This window comes from Mobula hypostoma, chromosome 11 (assembly GCF_963921235.1).
Source record: "Mobula hypostoma chromosome 11, sMobHyp1.1, whole genome shotgun sequence".
In the NCBI taxonomy this organism is placed as follows: domain Eukaryota; kingdom Metazoa; phylum Chordata; class Chondrichthyes; order Myliobatiformes; family Myliobatidae; genus Mobula; species Mobula hypostoma.
Window position 1 is genome coordinate 16,311,044 of NC_086107.1, and position 23,544 is coordinate 16,334,587.

At 42.1% G+C, this 23,544-nt stretch overlaps 1 protein-coding gene across 5 annotated transcripts in view; it reads right to left on the reverse strand.

Annotated features, from left to right (window-relative positions):
• Window positions 1-23,544, reverse strand: part of nadsyn1 (NAD synthetase 1) — an 84,354-nt gene that overhangs the window by 46,771 nt on the left and 14,039 nt on the right. For all 5 annotated transcript variants that reach the window (XM_063061703.1, XM_063061702.1, XM_063061706.1 and 2 more), the window contains exons 4-7: window positions 22,922-22,975; window positions 18,675-18,764; window positions 14,352-14,403; window positions 12,171-12,259 (exon numbers count right to left, since the gene is read on the reverse strand). In XM_063061703.1, coding sequence (XP_062917773.1) covers window positions 12,171-12,259; window positions 14,352-14,403; window positions 18,675-18,764; window positions 22,922-22,975 — 285 coding nt within the window. The remainder of the gene's footprint in view (window positions 1-12,170; window positions 12,260-14,351; window positions 14,404-18,674; window positions 18,765-22,921; window positions 22,976-23,544) is intronic.

The window sequence follows — 23,544 nt, forward strand, 5'->3', positions numbered from 1 at the left end:
GTGCATGTGGTGAGGACCTACTAGTACCTGGGGGTGCACCTGGATGACAGACTTGAGTGGAGCACCAACACAAGAGACCGTGTACAAGAAGGGCCAGAGTCACCTCATCCTGAGGAGACTGAGGTCCTTTGCAGGATGTAGGCCTCTCCTTCACATGTTCTTCCAGTCTGTTGTTACCAGTACAATCTTCTATGTGGTGATGTGCTGGGGCAATGGCATCAGCATGGGTGATGCCAACAGGTTCAATAAACTGATTAGAAAGGCCATTATAGGAGTCAAACTGGACACACCGGAGGCTGTAGTAAAATCCTTGCAATTGCATTTCTCATCCTCTGCATGCCACCTTGAATGAACAGAGGAGCACTTTTAGTAATAGACTAAGACAACTGTGCTGCTCCAAAGAGCGCTATAAGAGGTTATTTGGCTCTAAAATGAGTTAACCTATAGTCGGGGAAATGATGACCTCCTCCTATTAGACTGTTTGAGGTAGCTTTTTTTTTCCTTTTACTTTTCTCCTAATATTTGTATGTCTATGCACTTGTAATGCTACTGTGTCACTGTAATTTCCTTTGGGATTAATAAAGTCTCCATCTATCTAGTAGAAGAATACTTTTCTGGTGTTAGTTTTTGACTGCTGATGTACCAGAGGAATCCATACTCAGATCATAGCTGTTTGTTATTTAATTTAACAACTGGGATATGAAGATCAAGTCTGCAGATAACACAAAAATTGATGGTGTGAGAGATTGTAAGGAAGGCTTCAAATGGAAATTTTGACAGACCATTGTCAAGGGTGAGGTAATGCATTTTGGAAAGTCAGATGAGTAAATGTAGGGGTCCTAAGAAATGTTAATTTTACAGAAAGCCTTAGGGATTTTGGTGTCTGTGGTGGCCAGTGCTATCATGTTTGCTGTTGTGTGCTGAGGCAGCAGGCTGAGGGTAACAGACACCAACAGAATCAACAAACTCATTCGTGAGGCCAGTGATGTTGTAGGGATGGAACTGGACTCTGTCACGGTGGTGTCTGAAAAGAGGATGCTGTCCAAGTTGCATGCCATCTTGGTCATTGTCTCCCATCCACTGCATAATGTACTGGGTGGGCACAGGCGTACATTCAGCCAGAGACTCATTCCACCGAGATGCAGCACAGAGCGTCATAGGAAGTCATTCCTGCCTGTGGCCATCAAACTTTACAACTCCTCCCTTGGAGGGTCAGACACCCTGAGTCAATAGGCTGGTCCTGGACTTATTTCATAATTTACTGGTATAATTTACATATTACTATTTAACTATTATGGTTCTATTACTATTTATAATTTATGGTGCAACTATAACGAAAACCAATTTCCCCCGGGATCAATAAAGTATGACTATGACTATGACTATTTAAGTCCATAATTTTATAAAAGTAGCAACACGGGTCACTAGAGTTCAAGAAGGCACATGGCATGATTGCCTTTATGGGTCAGGACATTGAATATAAAAGTTGGGATGTTATGTTGCAATTTGGCAAGACAATGATCAGGCCACACCTGGAGTATTGTCTGCAGTTTTAAAGCGAGGACGTGTTGCACTAATCAAAACGCACAGGAGAGTCTCATCTGCAAGCGGGGCCTCTGTGAATGATGCTTGTTGCCTGATCCAACTTGAGGCAGCAGCAAGCGTTGGAGATCTCAATGAAAGGGTTAAGTATCCCTGTGAGAGACAAACACAAGGCTCTGAGCTGGGGCAGGTACATTTCACTCAAGTCTAAAACAAAACTTTCCACCAACCTACACACACTCAACCACTCAGTAGCCCACTTGGCAAAGATTTGGGCAATATTGTACCAAATCTTTGAAAACCCAGGTACACCATGTCCACTAGATCTGTTACTCACCAATTGAAAATCAGATCTATTTTGACTAACGTACGTCATGAAGTTTGTTGTTTTGCAGCAGCAGTATGGTGCAATAAATAAAAATATTATTAAGTTGAATTTTAAAAAATAAATACGACAAAAAAAGAACAAACTTATGAGGTCTCACACACACACACAAACTGCTGGCGAACCCAGCAGGACTGGAAAGGAAGTGGGGAAAAGGTGAGGGGAGAGGAAGCAGCACAAGCTGGAAGGTGACAGGTGGTGACAGGTGGGTGGGGGAAATGGGTACAAAGTGAGAAGCTGGGAGGTGACAGGTGGAAAAGGTAAAGGACCAAATAAGAATTCTTCCATTGGCCACTCTGGTGCCCCTCTCCCTCAGCTGCCTACCACTAAAGCAAGGACAGAACGTGAAGGAGATTCACAAGGTCTTTGCCGGTATTGAAGGATTTTAGTTATGAGGAGCCTGGATAAGATGTTTTTTTTAAACCTCTGGAGTGAAGAACACTGAGGGGCAACCTGACAGAGGTGGATAAAATGATAAGAGGCACAAATAAAGTAGATAATCAGAATCTTTTCCCACGATGGGGATTAAAGACAATAGGTTTAAGGCAAGAGGAAGGAGTTCTAAGGAGAAACTTGGAGGCAAGTCTTTCTTCTACACAGAGTGTGATGGTATGTAGAACATGCTGCCAGAGGCGGCACTGGAATCGGATACAGTCACTGAGTTAAAGAGGCGTTTAGACAGCCACTTAAATAGACAAGGCACAGAAGGAGACAGTCCTATTGTGGGCCAATGAGATCAGTGTAGGTGAATAGAAAGGGGTCAGCATGGATGTGGTGGGCTGAAGGGCCTATATCCTGTCTGTACAACTTTGACTCTATGGTCAAGTTATACCTGAAAACAGTTAATCTCCGACTCACCACACAGTACAGCAATACCAATTCAGTGCTTGAGCTGGTGAGTTGTTTTCCCGGCATGTTCTCCAATATCCAATGCTTCCAGGAGTCATTTCCAACAACTCTGCTCATTACAGCCCAATCCAATGGTCACTAGAAAATTAAAATTTCTCGTAACCATCTAAATGTTCCTCTACCTTTAGCTTCCAACAGAATCTCTCGTCCCAATAAGTACCTCAACCCAGAGGTGTGCAGCAGATATCAATGATCAATCTTTTGAAAAAGTTCAAAGTTTATGATCAAAGTATATGTTACCATATACCACCACGAGATCCATTTTCTAATGGGCATTCACAGTAATTATAAAGAAACACAACAGGATCAATGAAAAACTGCACACAAAGACAAACAACCAATGTACAAAAGGCAGTAAATATAAATAAATAATAACTATTGAGAACATGAGGTGCAGAGTCCTTGAAAGTGAATCCATAAATTGTGGAATCAGTTTGGTTTGAGGGGTGAATGAAGTTATCCACACTGGTTCAAGAGCCTGATGGTTGAACCTGGTGGTGAGGGACCTAAGGTTCCTGAACCCTCTTCCTGATAGAGAAGAGAGCAACTGTTGTATTGGATTTACTTCAGCAATACCTCATAAATCACTGGTTTTTAAAATCTCAGAAGAACTTCAAAGTGCTCACTGACAGAATTACTCCAATTCCTTTATTCTGCCGATCTGGCCTGTCAGCCTGTTGATCCTCAAAATGAAATATTAACGATTTTTAAACCCAATTACATTCAATGAATAACAAATAAGGAAACGCTCCTGCAGTAGTTCAATTTCAAATCCGCTCAATCCTAGCTCTTAGCACAGGAATTCTCCTGAACAAACTCCTTCTAAAGCCAAACACAAAAAATACTCTGCAGATGTGGGGTCAAAGCAACACTCACAACACACTGGAGGAGCTCAGCAGGTCGGGCAGCATCCGTGGAAACAATCATCAATCAATCAACGTTTCGGGCCGGAACCCTTCGTGAGTCCTGACAAAGGGTTCCGGCCCGAAACGTTGACTGATCGTTTCCACGGATGCTGCCCGACCTGCTGAGTTCCTCCAGCGTGTTGTGAGTTTTGCTCCTTCTAAAGCCACTGGTATGTACGGTTTAAAAAAAGATACAAAATGGTTAATATAATTTAAAATCGTCAAGAATTAATTGGAGCTGTTTACAACACTTCATTTGTATACACCAATAACAAGGGCACACATCCCATGACAAAAAAAAAGATTAAAATCAAAATGTTTGTCAGTACACAAAAGGATGTTCTTCATTGAAGGACGTTCACTCCAGAACAATCAGCAATCCTGGGTGTAGTCTTTGAATTATTTAAACAGACACCGGCAGTTCATTTGGCACACAATGCAATCTGTCAAACCAATATTAATCATTGGAATTCAATGCAGTGAAGCCTGACACGACAGAAAAATCATACGCTTGTTAACCAGTGCTGATCCAACATTGTTTCTTAAGGTAGTCATAGCCAGGTGGGGTTTGGGGAGATGAGCCCCACTACACCCTATCCTCGTTATATGCGAGGGATACGTTCCTTAAAGTTGACAAATAATGTGAAATCACATAAATGTGAATAATTATTTAAATGGAGAAAATAGGGATGCGTTCCAGAGGGCTTCCTAAATATGTTTTATCTGTAATTTATCCACATTTTATACCAATACGACACAAAAGCAGTACTACAAGACAACATTTATATTATATTTAATCCATTTAAGGTAATATTCAATGTAATAAATCATAGAAAGTTAACATCCTAGGGTGTACAGTACTCACCAGGTATGTTTGCTCTGGGAGATGTGTGGTTGTCGTGGTGTCGGGCAGCTTTACACGGATAAGGTGGGTGGTTGTGGTCGTCAGGATAATATCAAGCACAGCAAGGGGTGAAGGAAGACTCACAGAACTCTTAGAACTGCTGGCAGCAGAAGATTATAATGATTTGCATAAAATGGTGAGGGTTATTTGCTTGTAGGGAAGAAGAGTTGACGGCAGGGAATGACTGAAATGCTGACTCCGTTCTAAACTTGGGTCCATGTCCATCGCCATTTGTGCCAAGTGTTCCGACTTCCACCATTCCCTCACCGTTGGTAAACTCCCGGGATTTTCAAAATCGTCTGTTGCTTGCAGCATCTGAGAGATAGTTTGCCGTAAAAAAAAATACGTACGCCTTGAATGTGGGTCACACCGGTCGAGTGGTTGAATCAGTGATGTGTTAAGCGGCAAGAAATGCACTGTTATGCAAGGATGAACGCTGTCCAAATGTTTGAGATGGGCTGGCGCATTGTCAAGCAAAAAAAAAACTTTAAAGGCAAGATTCTGTTCCTGGCAGTCGCGTCCCAGAGCTGTGTTACCTTCAGCTGATACCGCGCTGTTTATAATTTACAACTTTTTTTCAAGTGTTAAAGCGGTTCTCTGCCGCTCGGCTGACAGCCCAAGACATGACATCGGACGCTTAGGAGGCATAGTTAAATATTTCAAGCGCAAAATCACTGCACCGTAGGTAAAACCAACAAAAGTTTACGATCGCGCATCCACACCTTGCCAAAACCAATGCAAGAGTGGCGGGAGAGAGATTGTGAGGCGCGCGCACCTGACTTGTATTGGCGGGAAGGCAGTGCTCCTCGCATAACTGTGAATTTTGGACGCATATAACGAGACATTGGTAGAAATAGGTTCCTCGCATAACTGTGAATCCGCATAGTCTGAAGACGCATATAACGAGGAGAGGGTGTACCTATTAAATGCTCCCAATGGCATGCATCTCAAATAACCTCTGACAAGTCCTGCTCATGTGTGGCTTAGCTACTAAGCCAAGCTGAACTGTACCTACTGACAGGAGAAGGGTTCAGAATCTGGTTACTGGGACCTTAAAACTGGTCGTTCCAGGGAGACTGCGGGGGTGGGGGGGGTCATCAGCTGTGGTTGGCAGCTCATCTAGGAGATAAACTCTGATCTCAAACCTCTACTGCCTTGTGGTTATACCCACTCATGGGGAAGGCTTTGGGAGTAAACACTGAGGAAAAATCCAGAGTTGGCATCCCTAAAGCAGTCCTACGTTGAATTCGATGTTGAATGACAACTCCTGTGATGCCACTGGTAGCAAACTGTATTGATCTCTGCCATTCCTTTGGTTTCGTCAGCTGTGTGGAGAGGGGGAGCCTGCTGCATAGGCGACAGCTTGCTCTCCATATTATAGTGCCCTGGTTTGTGTACATAGACGTCTACAGAAGGATACAACATCTATGCTTCCGACCAACATATAGGTTAGAACTTCATTTTGGAATGTCAAGCTCTTTTTTCTTGCAGTGGCATATCCCGGGTCCGTACTGGCTCGAGCATTCAGAATTAAAATTAATTGGATTGGAGGAGAGATAAAGTGATACAAATAGAGAATTGTTTGGCTACCAGGAGATAAAGAGCAGGAATACACGGATTCTTTTTCAAATGGCAGGCAGTGACTAATGTGATACAAGGATTAGTGCAGGGACACCAGCTTGTCAGTCAAAGCCTGGTTATCCAAGTTCCCATAACTCAGATACACTCAGCGACCACTTTATTAGGTACACCTGCTTGTTAACGGAAATATCTAATCAGCCAATCATGCGGCAGCAACTCAATATATAAAAACATGCAGACATGGTCAAGAGGTTCAATTGTTATTCAGATCCAAGATCAGAATGGGAAAGAAATGTGTTCTAGATGACTTTGACCATGGAATGATGGTTGGTGCCGGATGGGGTGGTTTGAGTATCTCAGAAACTAGTGATCTCCTGGGATTTTCATGCATCACATTCTCGAGAGTTTACAGAGAACACTCAAAAAAAAGCAAAAAAATAAATCAGTGACCAGCAGTTGTGGGGGTGAAAACTCCTTGTTAATGAGAGGTCAGAGAAGAATGGTCATACTGGTTCAAGCTAACAGGAAGGCGACCATAACTCAAATGACCACACATTACAATACTGGTGTGCAGAAGAGCATCTCCGAACACACAACACGTCAAACCTTGAAGTGGATGGCTACAACAGCAGAAGATCATGAACATACAATCAGTGGCCACTTTATTAGGTACAAGAGGTATCTACTAAAATGGCTACTGAGTGCAAACATACTTTGAAAACAAACTTCATTTGACTTTTTCTTCAGGCAGAATGATAAACTTTTGGAGAAAACGCCAACATTGAGTGTTTAAGGCAAGTATACACAGAATCTCTACAAGCAATTGGATGCTTCATTGAGGGATCATCAAAATTTCTTATGATCCAATAAAGGTGGACTGAATAGTTTTAAACATCTATTATTAGCTTCTGAACACCTTGGAAGTGTAATCGAAGATATGCACGTAGTTTGTCATTATCCTTGACAAAATTATCTGTTTATTACCCAGTAAACACAGTCTACCTAAGGAGCTGTGAAAACAGAATCAAGCAACTATTTCTGCAGCAAAAAGCAATGGGTAATATCAGAATCAGAATCAGGTTCATTATCACCGGCATTTGACGTGAAATTTGTTAACTTAGCAGCAGCAGTTCAATGCAACACATAATAGAGAAGAAAAAAATAAAAATTTTAATAATAATAAAGTAAATCAATTACAGTAAACATATATTGATTAGTTTTAAAATTGTGCAAAAAAACCCAGAAATACTGTATATTAAAAAAGTGAGGTAGTGTCCAAGGGTTCAATGTCCATTTAGGAATCAGATGGCAGAGGGGAAGAAGCTGTTCCTGAATCGCTGAGTGTGTGCCTTCAGGCTTCTGTATCTCCTACCTGATGGTAACAGCGAGAAAAGGGCATGCCCTGGGTGCTGGAGGTCCTTAATAATGGACGCTGCCTTTCTGAGACACCGCTCCTTAAAGATGTCCAGGGTACTTTGTGGCTAGTACCCCAGATGGAGCCTTCTGCAGCTTCTTTCAGTCTTGTGCAGTAGCCCCTCCATACCAGACAGTGATGCAGCCTGTCAGAATACTCTCCACAGCACATCTATAGAAGTTTTTGAGTGTATTTGTCCATATATCAAATCCCTTCAAACTCCTAATGAAGTATAGCAGCTGTCTTGCCTCCTTTATAACTACATCGATATGTTGGGACCAGGTTAGATCCTCAAAGATCTTGACACCCAGAAACGTGAAACTGCTCACTCTCTCCACTTCTGATCCCTCTGAGGATTGGTATGTGTTCCTTCATCCTACCCTTCCTGAAGTCCACAATCAACTCTTTCGTCTTACTGACACTGAGTGCCAGGTTAGTGCTGTGGCACCACTCCACTAGTTGGCATAGTGCACTCCTGTACGCCCTCTCGTCACAATAATAAACATGAGAAATTCCGCAGGTACTGGAAATCCAAAGCAACACACATAAAATGCTGGAGGAATTCAGTCAGCCCCAGCATTTTGTGTGCATTACTTTGATTTCCAGCATCTGCAGATTTTTACTCAGTGGCCACTTTATTAGGTACATCTGCTCATTAATGCAAACATCTAATCAGTTAATCATATTGTAGCAACTTAATGCAAAAAAGCATGCAGACATGGTCAAGAGGTTCAGTTGTTATTCAGACCAAACATCAGGATGAAGAAGAAACACTCACAACACACTGGAGGAACTCAGCAGGTCGGGCAGCATCCATGGAAAAGATCAGTCGACGTTTCAGGCCGGAACCCTTCGTCAGGACTGAAGAGCGAAGGGGCAGAGGCCCTATAAAGAAGGTGGGGGGAGGGTGAGAAGGAGAAGGCTGGTAGGTTCCAGGCGAGAAACCAGTAAGGGGAAAGATGATTAGAATGAAATATCCAGTGCAGGTAGAAGGCCCAGGCGGGGTGTCCAGGAGGAGGAGGAGGGTTAAAGAACCTACCAGCCTTCTCCTTCCCACCTTCTTTATAGGGCCTCTGCCCCTTTCCTCTACAGTACTGACGAAGGGTTCCGGCCCAAAATGACGCCCGACCTGCTGAGTTCCTCCAGCGTGTTGTGAGTGTTGCTTTGACCCCAGCATCTGCAGATTATTTTGTGTTTAGCATGAAGAAGAAATCTGATCTAAGTGTTGGTGCCAGACAAGGGGGTTTGAGTACCTAATAAAATGCCCTCTGAGTGTATATTTCAGTCTGCTATAAAAGGTAGAATAGCAGAGAAGTTAGAGGATTGAGAAAAGCCAAAATGGACTCAAAGGAACTTATGCTTGACAAATCCACTGGAACTTTTCTCTTTTCAGGATGCAACGAGGAGAAAAGATTTGGGACTACCCATGTAAATGGACTTTTGGCCAGGTTTTGTTTGGGTCCCACCACTCTACGCTCTCTACACCCATGATAGTGTGGCATGGCACAGCTCAAATGCCATCAATAAATTTGCTGACGACACAACTATTGTTGGCTGAATTCCAGTTGGTAATGAAGAGGCATACAGGAGTGAGATTTATCAGTTGTTAAGAGTGGTGTCACAACAACAACCTTGTACTCAACATCAGTAAGAGCAAGGAATTGATTGATTGATTGGGGACTTCAGTAAGGGGAAGTCAAGGGAGCACACACCAGTCCTTATCAAAGGATCAGCAGTGGATAGGGTGAGCAGTTTCAAGTTCCTGCAATTACTGCAATATGCCAGCAGCTATATTTCATTAGGAGTTTGAAGAGACTTGGTATGTCACCAAAGACACTCGCAAGTTTCTACAGATGTACCACAGAGAGCACTCTGAATTAGCTGCAACGCCGTCCGGTATGGGGGGGGGGGCGGGGGGCACTGCACAGGACTGGAAAAATTTGCAGAAAGTTGCAAACTCAGCCAGCTTCACTATGGGCACTCGCCTCCCCAGCACTGAGGACATCTTCAAAAGGCAGCATCCATCACGTTGGGCTTCATTAGCTGAGCGATTCAAGAGCCTGAGTTAATGTTGCAACTCAGTAAAACTGGCTGAATCACACTTGGAATGCCGTGTTCAGTTCTGTTTGTCTCATTATCGGAAGAATGTAGAAAATAGAATGCTGCCTGGACATGTCTTATGAAGATAGGTCGAGCGAGCTTTTGGGCGTTTCCTCGTTGGAGCAAAAGGAACACGACAGGTGACTTGACAGAGGTGTACAAGATGATAAGAAGCATACAGAGCGTGGATAACCAGAGACTTTTCTTCCCAAGGTGGATATGGCTGATACAAGCCAGAATAACTGTAAGATGATTGGAGGAAAGTATGGAAGAGGTTGTGTTGTCAGAGGCAAGTTCTTTACACAGGGAGTGTAAAGATGGTAGATTAGGGGTATTTAAGGAATTTTCAGATAGGCACATAGCTGATAGAAATATGGAGGGCTATGTGGAAAAGAAGGGTTAGATTGATCTTAGAGTAGGTCAAAAGATTGGCACAACATCGTGGGCTGAATACCGCAACATCAAGTTTTATACCCTCAACATTTTCTGTACTTGAGTCATGTCATACATGTTACCTTCATGTTTGTGGGCACACAAAGCTGGGTAAGAGAGCAAACTTTAAGGAGATGCAGAAAAGCTGATTTGGACAAACTGACTGAGTGATGAGATGCAATATAGCAGGATAACTCTGAGATTGTCCTGTTTGGTGGCATAACAGGAAAGAAGATTAGCTCAACAGTGATAGATTGGGAAAAGTGGAAATTCAGCAAGACACTGAGGTGTCTTTGTGCAGGTGTGACAGATAATTAGGGAAGCAAATTACATCATGGCCTTCATATTGACAGGTCTCAATTGTCTTGTGTCATGTGGTCTATTTTATGAACAGATAGAGGCAAAGTTCCTTACGAGGTTTCTTCATTTTCAACACAAAGAGACATTTCATCAGCCCCAACTGTTTAAGAAAATTGATCACAGCCTCAGATAAGATATGAGCACACTCTCAGGTTTTCACTAAAAATTAAATTACGAAGTAATTAACCCCAGTGTTATCTCAGACTTCTATTTATTCAAACATCAAAAAAACAGTTTATATGATAATGATCAGAGTATTAGCTGTGAGGGGAGGTTGGAAGACCTTAGAATGTTTACTTTGGGGCCTCAGAGGCCGAGGGGAAACCTGACAGAAGTTTATAAGATTATTCAAAGATCCAAAGTATATTTATTATCAAAATATGTATGCAGTATACAACTCTGAGATTTGTCTTCTCAGATAGCCAGGAAACAAAGAAATAAAGGAACACCATGGAAACCGTTCAAAGAACACATCAAACACCCAATGCACAAAAGAAAGAGCAATCTGCGCACACAGCAAGAAAAAAAAACACAAGCAGAACAACACAGAATACAAAACATCAAACCACGAAGTCATTGAACCAGTCTAGGAAAGTTCAGTTCAGTTATGAAATATGTCCATAACGCAGGTAGTCAGAATCTTTTCCCAAGGATAGAAATGTTAAGTATTAGAAGGCATAATTTTAAGATGAAAAAGGAAATATTTGGAAGGGATGTGTGGGTCTATATTTCTTTCACCCCCAAAGAGAAGCAAGTGACTGGAACATACTACAAGGAGTGTTGGGGGAAGCAGAAATCAGAGTAGCTTTAAGAGGATTTTAGACAGACATGAATAAGCAGGATATGTAGGACTTCAGTGTGTGTCAGCAGGTGTGTCGTGGGAGACAGAAGATCGAAAGCAGCGAGCTGGCTGCGAGCCCAGAGACTCGAGTTCTTTGGGCACAGAGTTTGGAAAAATCGACACAACGGACTTTTAACACCATAAATCAGCACGTTGTTTATGTCTCCCCTCTCGCTGTGAAACAGGGACACCTCTTTTTCCATTATTAGGGAGAGAGAGAGCCTGTTGTATGTCGAATGACCAGGTGAATGAGTAATCTTTGGGATACTGCAAATATGTGTCTTTGCTGATGCTTTGCTGCATGCTTGGCTGTTCGGTGGTGGGCGCTGATGCTTTTTTTTTGCTGGTGGGGGGGGGATTGTTGCTTTGCTGCTGCTTACACATGGGAGGGGGGAGCTGGGGGGGGCTTTGGGGTTCTTACATTCAACTGTCATTCATTCTTCAGGGCACTCCTCTGTTTTTGTGGATGGTTGCGAAGAAAAAGAATTTCAGGATGTATTTTGTATACATTTCTCTGACATTAAATGTACCTTTGAAACCTTTGAAACTATGGAACATGTGCTGGCAGAAGGGTCAAGTATAATTTAGCATCATGTTCAGCACAGTCCCTGTGTTTTACTGTTCTCTGTTCTATATTCTGTGAATGCTGCCATTTAATGGGAGATTACTGTGCACCACTTAACTGTTGTATTTCCAAAAACTTTGACTTTGGTGACACTTCTGAAACGAAAGTCCGGCAGGCTGCAAAGCACATGCTGAGACCATGAAAGATACAGAACAAAAGGAAAGGTTTATACCTATTGGCAGCCCAAAGTTCCTCACATATTTCACTTCCAAGACAGGTGTCCTTTGTTGCCAACACAGCATCACCAAACGGGACCGTTTCCTTAAAGAAGAGCATGCATTTTGTTACTGTCTTCTACTTCCTTTTTTCTCTCCAATACACTTAATTCTCAAGAAGTGTATGCATTTCAGAACAAAATAGGCTCAGGAATTGCACCCATTTTGTTGCTGGACTTTCACAGAACTGGTTTCTTTCATTTGCTCAGGTTCTGGGGGATGGGTGCTGCTAGGAAGGCCAGTACCCAGTGCAGATCACCACTCCTCTGACAAGTGGCGCTGATCCATCCTCTTAAACCACTGGCCATTCCTGTGAACTCCAAACAACTGACAGGATGCACAGCTGCCCCGAGAAATAGCAGATAGAGTCCGAGCGGGAAAAGTGTTAAGTAATTCACTTTGAAAGGTCAAATTTGAAGGCAGAATACACGGTTAATGGCAGGATTCATCATAGCATGGAGGAACAGAGAGCTAGGAGTCCACGCCCATAGATCCCTCAAAGTTGATGGGGCTGTTAGGAAGGTATATATGGTGCATTGGCCTTCATTTGTCAGGGTTTAAGTTCAAGTGCGTGAGGTAGTGTTGCAGTTCTATAAAAGCATGGTTCGTGGACACTCGGAGTATTGTGTTCAATTCTGGTCACTTTATTATAGGAAGGCAATCAAAAGAAGAACAACAGAAAAAAAGTAATTCAGGTATTACTTTGAAAAATGAGCCAGGTTGCAGGAAAAAGTGAATAATATTGCCAAAAGGCAGCTCAACAATTGATACTATTTCAAAATTCACTAAAGGAGGAAGAAAGCATTGATAATAGAAAGCAGAATACAGAACTGTGAAAGTCTTAAGCACATACATAGAGATAGGGTGCCTAAGACTTCCAGAACTGTAGTAATTTTATGTCTATGAGATCATACACAACACTGCAAAAGTCTTCAGCACATATACAGGTGTCCCCCATTTTACAAACGTTCGCTTTACACCACTTCACTCTTCCGAAAGACCTACACTAGTACCTGTTTTCGCTAACCAAAAGAGGATTTTCGCTTTTGCGAAAAAGACGCCCCCTTTAAACTTGTGTTTACCCCAAGAAAGACCACCACGACCGTGAAGCCTTGCACAGGTGTGTGTGCATGTGGGTATGTGCTGATTTTTTTCTAGAAATCGGTTTTGGCTAAATCTTCGTGATTGTTAAGTGAAATTACACTGTGCATACATCATTTCCATGTTATATAGGCTGTGTATCATTATCATTCCTGTTTTTACTATATGTTAGTGTTATTTTAGGTTTTATGTGCTATTTGGTATGATTTGGTAGGTTATTTTTTGGGTCTGGGAACACTCAAAAATTTTTCCCATATAAATTAATGGTAATTGCTTCTTCACTTTACGCCATTTCAGCTTATGACCAGTTTCACAGGAATGCTCTACCTTCGGATAGTGGGGGAAACCTGTATATAGCTAGGGTGCCTGAGACTTTTGTATTTGTCAACGTGGAGTGGAGAGCCAGTTTGTAAATCTGGCAGGAGCAAAGGATGTCGGAAATGGCAAGGGTGGATGGGTGTGCGATAGGTGGCAGAGACAGAATGCCGGGGCAGGGGGTGGCACGGGTGCAGACTCACCCAGCCCTGAGACACCAGGCACAGTCATTTGATTCCAAACAATTGGTTTATTGATCATTACAGAATGTCTCTCTGATGCTTTCCACTCCTTCCCCTTTTCCCAACCGTGATTCCCCTCTCCCTGCCTCCTTCCCACTCTCAGTCCCCAACAGAGACCCATATCAGAATCAGGTTTATCATCACTCACACGTCATGAAATTTGTTTTTTTGCTGCAGCAGCAGCACAGTACAATATATAAAATTACTACAGTACTGTGCAAAAGTCTTGGGCACCCCACCTATGTATTTGTGCTGAAGATATTTACACAGGCTAGTGAGAAACAAACTGTAAATGCTTTCAATCCAAGAACCTCTGTAGAAGGTGCAAGCTTTTTCCAATTATGGGTTTGCACATACACCCAGTGGAAGAGATTTTACAAAGTCAAAGGCCAGATATGAGAATAATGCGCAACTGGAATTCAAAACAAATTCCAGCCCATAACAATAAGCAAAACAGTAACCAACAGCTGTTCAGCTCACCTGTTCCGTCACAGACTGGATTATTTCTGGAAGATAATACTCTTCTACTACCCTAAGAATAGAAAGGAATAAACAACAAATTATTTAGATTCTTCCACATAGAAGATTTTAAACATTTTAAAGTCACTTCTGCAGTTTATCAATCAACATACTCTTTAAAACTGCGTTTCAGGTTTATGGATCATAGGGATCTCTTCTGGGGAAGGTACGACCCGAACCAAAGAGACGGGTTACATCTGAACCCGAAAGGGTCCAATGTCCTTGCAGGCAGGTTGGCTAGATTTGTTCGGGAGGATTTCAACCAATTTGGCAGGGGAATGGGAGCCAGAGTGGCAATGCTGAGAATGAGGTAGTTGTTTTCACAAACAGAGACAATGTGGAGTGACTCCTAGCAAGGAGAGGCTGATGACAGGGCAAAATTGCAGTCAACAGGATTAGTTGCAACGTAAAAGGCGGACAAAATCGAAAAGGGTGAATACAGGACAGAAAGTGTTATATTTGAATGCGCGCAGTATATGGAATAATGTAGGTGAACTTGTAGCATAGTTAAAATTGGCGTGTACGATGTTGTAGGCATCACTGAATCATGGCTGAAAGAAGATTATAGTTGGGAGCTTAATATCCAGAGATAAACATTGTATCGAAAGGACAGACAGGAAGGCAGAGGGGGTGGCATTGCTCTGTTGCTTAAAATATGAAATGAAATCATCAGGAAGAGGTGACATAGGGTCATATGATGCTGAATTATTGCAGACAGAGCTAAGGAACTGCAAGGGTAAAAAGATCCTGATGGGAGTTGTATACAGACCCTCAAACAGTAGCAAGGATGTGGTCTACAAATTACAACGGGAGATAGAAAATGCATGCCAAAAGGGCAATGTTACAAAAGACATGGGGGATTTCAATATGCAGGTAGATTGGGAAAATCAGCTTAGTGCTTGATTCCAAGAGGGGGAATTTCTGGAATTTCTGGATTTTTTGAGACCAGCTTATGGTGGAACCCACTAGGGGTTCAGCTTTTCTGGATTGGGTGGTGTGTAAAATTGATTAGAGACCTTAAGGTAAAAGAACCGTTAGGGGCAAGTGATCATAGTATGATCGAATTCACCCTGAAATTTGAGAAGGAGAAGCTAAAGTCAGATCTTTCAGGCAGTGGAGTGAAGGGAATTACAGAGGCATGAGAGAGGATTAGGCCAGAACTGATTGGAAAAGAACACTGGCAGGGATGATGGCAGAGCAGTGATGGCTGGAATTTCTGGAAGCAATTTGGAAGGTGCAGATTACATACATCCCAAAGAGGAAGTAGTATTCTAAAGGCAAGATGACACAAATATTTATGACAAAGCCAAAGAAACAATACTGGGACTTGGAAAACTCCACTACAAATGCCTTCAAACTCTAAAACACGTGTGGACATCATACTCTGCGTCCACTTTGTCAATTCCCCTTAGGCTTTTTCCTCATCGCAAAGAGCCATGCAAAAATTCCAAAGAAGCTGCATCAAAATTGCAAATTCCACTGCCTTCTTGAAACTTCTTCTAAAAACATAGTCAAATTGGTTAGATACAACCCAGGCGGTTTCGATCTGATACAAACAACACATTTCACTGTATGTTTCAATGTACATGGGTAATTGAACATAGAACATACAAAAAGTTTAAAAAGTCCAAATGGAGTGGACGTGCAAAAATATTTCCTGTAATGGGGGGTGGGGGGGGGGGGGGAGTCTAGGTCCAGAGGGTAAAACCTCAGAATACAAGGATGCCCCTTTAGAACAGAGATGAGAAGGAATTTCTTTAGCCAAAGGGCGATGAATCTGTGGAATTCATTGTCACAGGCAGCAGCAGAGGCCATGTCATTGGGTATATTTAAAGCAGAGGTTGATTTGATTCTTGATTAGTAAGGATGTCAAAGGTCACAGGAGAACACAGGAGACTGGGGTTGAGTGGACCTGACCTGACTGGCAGAAGCCCAAGGCTGCTCCTGTCTTATGGACAAATAAAGCTAATCTCTAATATTAGCCAGCTTTTCATGACTAATTGCTGACTGGTTCCTAACTGATGATTAATTGTGTCCCTCAGAACCATTACAATAATTTTCTCAATAATCTTCACTCTTTAGCAATAATATAACATTACTAGCTCACCAATCCTCATGTACTTTGCTTAAAACTATGGAGGATTTGGAAATCAATGGTTACAGCTTTTGCTATTTCTTCTTCTCCAGAATAGAATTAAAGCAAAGTACTAAACCAGGCGTTTCCAACCTTTCTAAATGGTATTGATCCCTGGCGTGAAGAAGGTTGGGAATCCCGGCACTAAACCACCTCACCATCTTAATCCTACTCATCATTTCTGATTTCCCTACATGACAAAGCCTGCATTATCCTCCTCAGAGGAGAATGGCAAGACTGGTTCATGTACTAAGAACCTTGACCACCCAAACATAAAGCGTTTGGTCTATACAGGTCCTTTCTTGATCTTAATCAAACATTTGTCCACATCTTTTCACTCTCATCCCTTTGTATACTCTATAGACTTTCATCTCTCACATAAATGGGAAGGTAGTTAAGCAACTATGGATTGCAAAACAAGTTTAATGTTTGACTTGTCATGCCAAAGGTAATATCTTATTGTTGGTTGACTTATTCCTCCAAAGATAAAATGGTTGGGACAAGTTTACTAATGATTGGTATTTGTTCGAAGTTTGAACACAATGGCATTTTCCTATTGGAATAGTGAATAAATATGATTCAGAATACCTGTCACCCACCCACAGATCCTAACATGCACACAGTTGCCACTTTATTAGTTGACCTCTGCACCTAATGAAGTGGCCACTGAGTGTCTGTTTGTGGTCTGCTGCTGTAGCCCACCCATTTCAACGTTCAACATACTATACATTCAGAAATGCTCTTTTGCAACCACCATTGTAACTCATGGTTACTTGAGTTACTGTTGCCTTCCTGTCAGCTTGAAGCAAGTCTTGCCATTCTCCTCTGACCTCTCTCATTAACAAGGCACTTTCGTCCACAGAACTATCGCTCACTGGATGTTTTTAGTCTTCCATCATTCTTTGTACTCTCGAGACTGTCGTGCATGAAAATCCCAGGAGCTCAGCAGTTCCTGAGATACTCAAACCACCCCATCTGGCACCAGCAATTGTTCCACAGTCAAAGTCACATAGATCACATTTCTTCCAAATTCTGACGACTGGTCTGAACAACAATTGAATCTCTTGAACATGTCTACATGTTTTTATGCATCGAGTTGCTGCCACATGATTGGCTGATTAGGTATTTGCATTAACGAACAGGTGTATTGCTATACCTAATAGCACTGAGTATATAATAGATTAAATGATTTGGTGGATTCTTCTCCAATGGCCAAATATTAAACTAGAGAAAATGTCAGCATAAAAGGTTCAAGAAATAAAAAGTTACATGTTATGACATTGTGGCTAATGGAAGAAAACTGCATGTGATCGCTTGGATAATGCACCAAAATACAGATCTCCAATATAGAAGACATTTAGGTAGAAGGATTAAAGTAACTGAACTTGCTTATCCAGACACTTTGTTTTGCACTGCTTTGAAAGTTCCATATTCATTACCTCAAAAACTGAGCAAAAGTGGCTATAAAGTGTTGGTCAAGATTGATGGCCACTCACATACTGCATGTCATCCATATAAACTGTTTAATCATTGATCAGAAAAACATCAGCTTTTCTTTTTTCAGTTATTAATTGATAGTAACACTGACATCACGGGCTAAGCTCACGTACCCTGCTCAATCCCAGATGTCCTCAAACAAAAGTCTAATAGACTAGAATTTCAGTAAGGAAGCCAGTCATTGGTGCTTCTGGAATCTTAAACACCAGACCTAGTAAGGGGTGACACCAATTTCCTTCCTTGAAATACACGAATGAACCAAATGGTTTTTTTAATGACAATTGAGTGGGTTCATGGTAACATTACCAAGACATTATTCATTACAGATCCTTCCTCACCTTATTACAGATTTTCCCCAACTCATGGATGCCTGATTTATAAATAGCCTGTACGTATGAAAAAGTATTTTGGAGACTGTTGATACGGATTTGCCAGTTACCGCTTAGTTGTGGGCATCTACTGACAAACGGTGACATGGTTTGTGGCTGTCTTTCCGACTTGCAAACTATCCAGGTTATGAACAGATCACAAGAGTGGAACACTGACGTAGCCAGGTTGCCATGGAGAGATCTGAACTCATGTCTCCTGCAAAACACTCCAGGCCTCCGATTACTGGTCTCGGAACAAATCAGTATATCAAATGTTTGCCTTACCTTGGCTTATTCCATGGCAAGAACCAGCGTAACTCCCTGTAGTTACCTCCATTTGCCATTAGCAACTTTGGTCTAATTAACAATATTTTTCTGTAATATCAAAGCACAAAAGTATTACCAATTTTCTTTACGATTAGGAATAAAAGCATATGAACACGCCAGTAAAAGCATTCCCAACAACAGATCTTGAATAATTCATTTATTATTACAGCCAAGACACAAATGTTCTAAATATCATGCAAGTTCACACAGAAAACAAGAATAATTAACCAGGAATTCAAGAGACCATTTATTGTCTAAATTCAGGATGTCACATTTTCAGTCCTCCCTCCCAACTCCGATGCCATTTCATGATCGAGATACTGTGCAGAATAGGCCCTTCTGGCCCTTCAAGTCATGCCAGCTAGCAAACTCCTGATTTAATCCTAGCCTAATCACGGGACAATCTACAATGACCAATTAACTACCAACTGGTACGTCTTTGGACTGTGGGAGGAAACCAGAGCACCCAGAGGAAACCCACACGGTCACAGGGAGAATGTACAAACTCCTTGCAAACAGCAACGGGAATAGAACCCGGGCCATCTGTACTGTAAAGCATCGTGCTAACCACTTCTCTATCACGCCGACAAGCCCACATCTGTACCACTGGCCTGATCCCAGAGAAAATTCATTCCAGATCCATTTGAATATAAAGATCAAAGCAACTTTGTCACCTGTACATCAAAACATAGTGTGAAATGCATAGTTTGCATCGAATCACCGAGGATTGTGCTGGGTAGCCGTTCTGGCAGCAACATAGCAAGCACGCAGTAACCCAAACCACAAGTTTTTGGAATGAGGGAGGAAACCAGAGCATCTGGAGGAAATCCACGCAGCCACAAGGATAACGTACAAACTCGTTACAGACAGCAACAGGAATCGAACCCTAAGCAGTGATCACTGGGTCTGTAAAGTAACTGCACTATCCACTATGCTAGAGTGCTGCCATAACCAAAATGCAAAGCAACAACCAAAGTTTTCCTTATTAAATCATGAAACCCGGATATCATTAGCAAAGCTATATTGACCAACCATCTTGAATTATCTTGAAGTAACGATAGAGAAAGAGCAATATATTTCCAAGCTCAGTGCTGAGAGAGGTGACGAAGAACATTAAAGCAATAACATTCACGCACCCCTTGCACCCCTGATCTTCAAAATGGCTTTGATCACAGATTTGGGTATTGGGGCAAGTAAACAGTACTGTATCTGATTGATTCTGAGAGAGTGTGGCGAGTGCACATGTGGCTGATCGACAGCGCGGTGAATCAATTAGGTCTCCTACCCACAGGAGACACCCTCTTCTGGGCACGGGCTTTCAAGTGCGTATTTTTTTTTGTCTCAGCAGGCCCGGTTCGTCACTCCCACTACAAACAAGTGTCAGTAAAAACATTTAATCAAACAGCTCCTGTCGTTTCTGCTCCATGCAAACATAATATTCTGGCAAAGAGAATCAAATCAAAGAATGGCCACTCTACTCCAAGCACCCAACTCGTTTTTGGGTGGCAGAAGCCAACCACCAGAACCTGGCTGCAACAGAAGACAACAATACACTCTTACGAACTTTAGCACCAGCAGCAAAGCTAGCGAAAGCAATTAAACTCAAGCTGCTCGGGAAGAAATACTTCAATGCTCTGCACCTTTCAACCAATTTGAACTGACAGACGTGTTTGAGGCTTTGGACAAAGTTTGAGGGACGCAGGACAATGTCTTTATGAGATGCTTCAGGTTCTCACAGCCACAGCAGGTCCCCGATGAGAATGTAGATGATTTTGTCACAAGACTGACCCTACCAGTGCTGGAATGCAAGTACAAAGATATTCCCCCGAGCAAATTTGAAGCAGCAATGCTTATCCACACTTTGACTGTTGGAGCCCAAGATCGGAGGACACAAGAGAGCCTCCTGTCTATAAAGCATAATTCGTCCTGGGACAAAACATGCTCCACAGATTGCCATCAGGAGGCAGTCAAGAGAGGCCTTACAATCCTCCTGAAAGAGTCAATACTTGTTAGTGGATGCCAACCTGCAGCCTAAGGTCTCCACAGAGATTACATAAGCCTCCACAAAGATAGCACTGCTGCGGGGAAAATCATGACCAATGGTCCAATTGTAAGCATCAGAAGACAGTCTGCTGGTTCTGTCAGAAAAGGTGCCCTTGCCAAACGACGCATCATGAGAATACGGAGGAATTCAACCATCAAATCCCTCATGTCAGAGCGAAAAAGGGGCCATTATTTTCCAAACTCATGATATGAGCCACCAATTCCAGCCGCCTTACTTGGTTACACTCACAGTAAATAACCAGCCCGTGAAATTTGAGCTGGACACGAGGTCATCCCTAGCACAGATTCCAAATTATGACCGCCAAATTCAGTGCTCTGCAACTACACTGCAGATAGTGAGGATAGCTTTTTTCCATTATTTCTGGTTTTTGCACTACTATTTTTAAATTTAACTATTTAATATGCATATACTTTCTGTAATTCATTTATTTTTCTACATGTATTGCATTATAGTGCTGCTGCTAAGTTAACAAATTTCACGACACATGTTGGTGATATTAAACCTGATTCTGATACTGACATGTGTGTTGTCTTTGTGGCAGAAGTGGTTCACCAGGGGTATCTGTTTCACTTAACTATGCACACGGTTACAGGAGACCAACTGCCTAATTTGCTGGGCAGAAATTGGATCAAGATGACAACTTTGGTGATGTCCTGCATCAATGGTTTTGGGTGGAACCCTCATCTATTACAAAAGCACCAGTGGCTTTTCTAAACTGACAATTCCGGTCAAATACCATGGTCCAGCAGCCAAGTTCAAGTTTAAGGAGAACTGTCAGCTGACGTTTTACAAGGCCTGCCCAGTGTCATATGCATTGGGCCCAAAGGCAAAGAACTTGATTGCCTACAGAGAGCAAATCTCCTACAGCCAGCCGTTTGGGAGCTATGAAACAGTATGATATGCACACCAGGCGAATGTTTCGTCCCAGGGACAAAGTATACACATGCATCTCGCAGGAAGAAAACTGGCAACTGGCTGTTGGCAGAGATCATCACGGTCATATTACAGAGCTGAGCTCACAGACGGACGAATTGTTAGGTGACATTTAGAACATACAAGTCGGCGACCTTACGGGAGAAACAGGGAAGCTACAGAAGCATCTTCTGCTGATGAGGCCATTGTCCCAGCAGATGAACGAATGGATGCTACATCAAGAGGAGAATCACAGCCTAAAGCCCTCGATGTCAGTTGACCAGGAAGGCACAGAGAGAGAAGCTCCCTCCTCCAGAGGTCCACAAGGGTGCACCAACAAGTTGACCAGTACCAAGATAGATATTTCATCATTTTTCTTGGTTAACCTCACTTATCTGGGTCCTCTGCAGTTCCCATCGATAGGAGGGAAGAGATGTATTATATAGCCGGTTGATCATATGGCGAATTGACTGGGCCTCCTGCTCTTTTGGGTACGGGCTTTCGAGTTCTCATGTTTTTGTGTCAGCGGGCCCGGTTTGTCACTCCCACACGGCAAGTTGCCCAGCATGTACTGTAACTGACGTGACTCGGTAAAAACGTTTAATCAAACTGACTCCAATGTAGCTCTTGCTCTGCACGTACATGGCTCGGCCTACTGAAATGACCTGCAGAAGTTCAGTGTATAGATGTTTAGGGAACTAGGGGGTGAAAAACAAAAGGTATTCCAATGGGATTTGATAAAGGAAACCATGCATCTAACAGTACATTGACATCAATCAGGTCCCAGTATGATATTAAATAAGCTTCTCAAGTACTAGCAGTTTGGACCGTTTCATTCTTTTTCCAAGAGTTTTCCCACACACTGCCAATTTGAAATGAATGTCATGCTCAGCCACACACCATGTCTGGGGAACTAAACGACAACTCGTTGCTTTATGTAAAGTGTCAACCTTTTAAAAGTGGTCATAACATAAAAGCTGATGGAATTGTCCTTTTTATATGAACATATTTGGTTATGATAAACGCAGCAGAGCACATTGTAGTCAACTGAATTAAGACTTGTGAAGATATGCAATAGACAGACAGCATGCTTTGAGCAGAGTTGATGTTTTTGATGGTGTTACAGGTTGAAATCGAGACATTTTGTACAATGCATACAAGCTCACCAAAAGCATTAGAAGACCTAACTCAAACACCCAGCAGAGCGACTAGCACAGATCAAACTCACCTGTTGAGAAAGATCACCCTGCAATTGAAGAGAGCATTTTTATGCATAACTGGCCTGAAATATAAGACAAATATGGAAAGATAAAGACAATTATGAAAGAATCTTGGCTTATTCAACAAATCTTTTAACTAATTATTGATTTTTAAATCACATAGAGGGAAGGCAGTAAGGTGCCCGAGTTTAGGATCTAGCACATGGAGGCAAAGCTTTGAAACCCACAGTTCGGAGCTAAGATCAGTAACCCCAACCATGAAACAACTGAACTGTCTGAAAGTTAGAACAAAAGATTCTTGACCCAAAATATTAACTTTGTTTTTATAGATGCTGCCTATGGATATTTCCAGCATTTTCTTTTATTTTTATTCCATTATCATTGGAAGTGTATTTTAATATTGATAGATGGATAATTCAATCCTTGACTTCCCAGTCCATGTGACAGAGCTATTACATTCATTATCCTTACAGAGTCTATCTGTTGCACTTACTATGGGAAAAAAAATGATACCATTGCTGTTACAGCAGAGAATTATTGCTTCTTTCCACAAAGACTACACATCTCCCTGTGCGAAAAAGCATCTCCAAGTTCATCTCACTGACTGGAGTCAACATAACCTCTCTTTTTC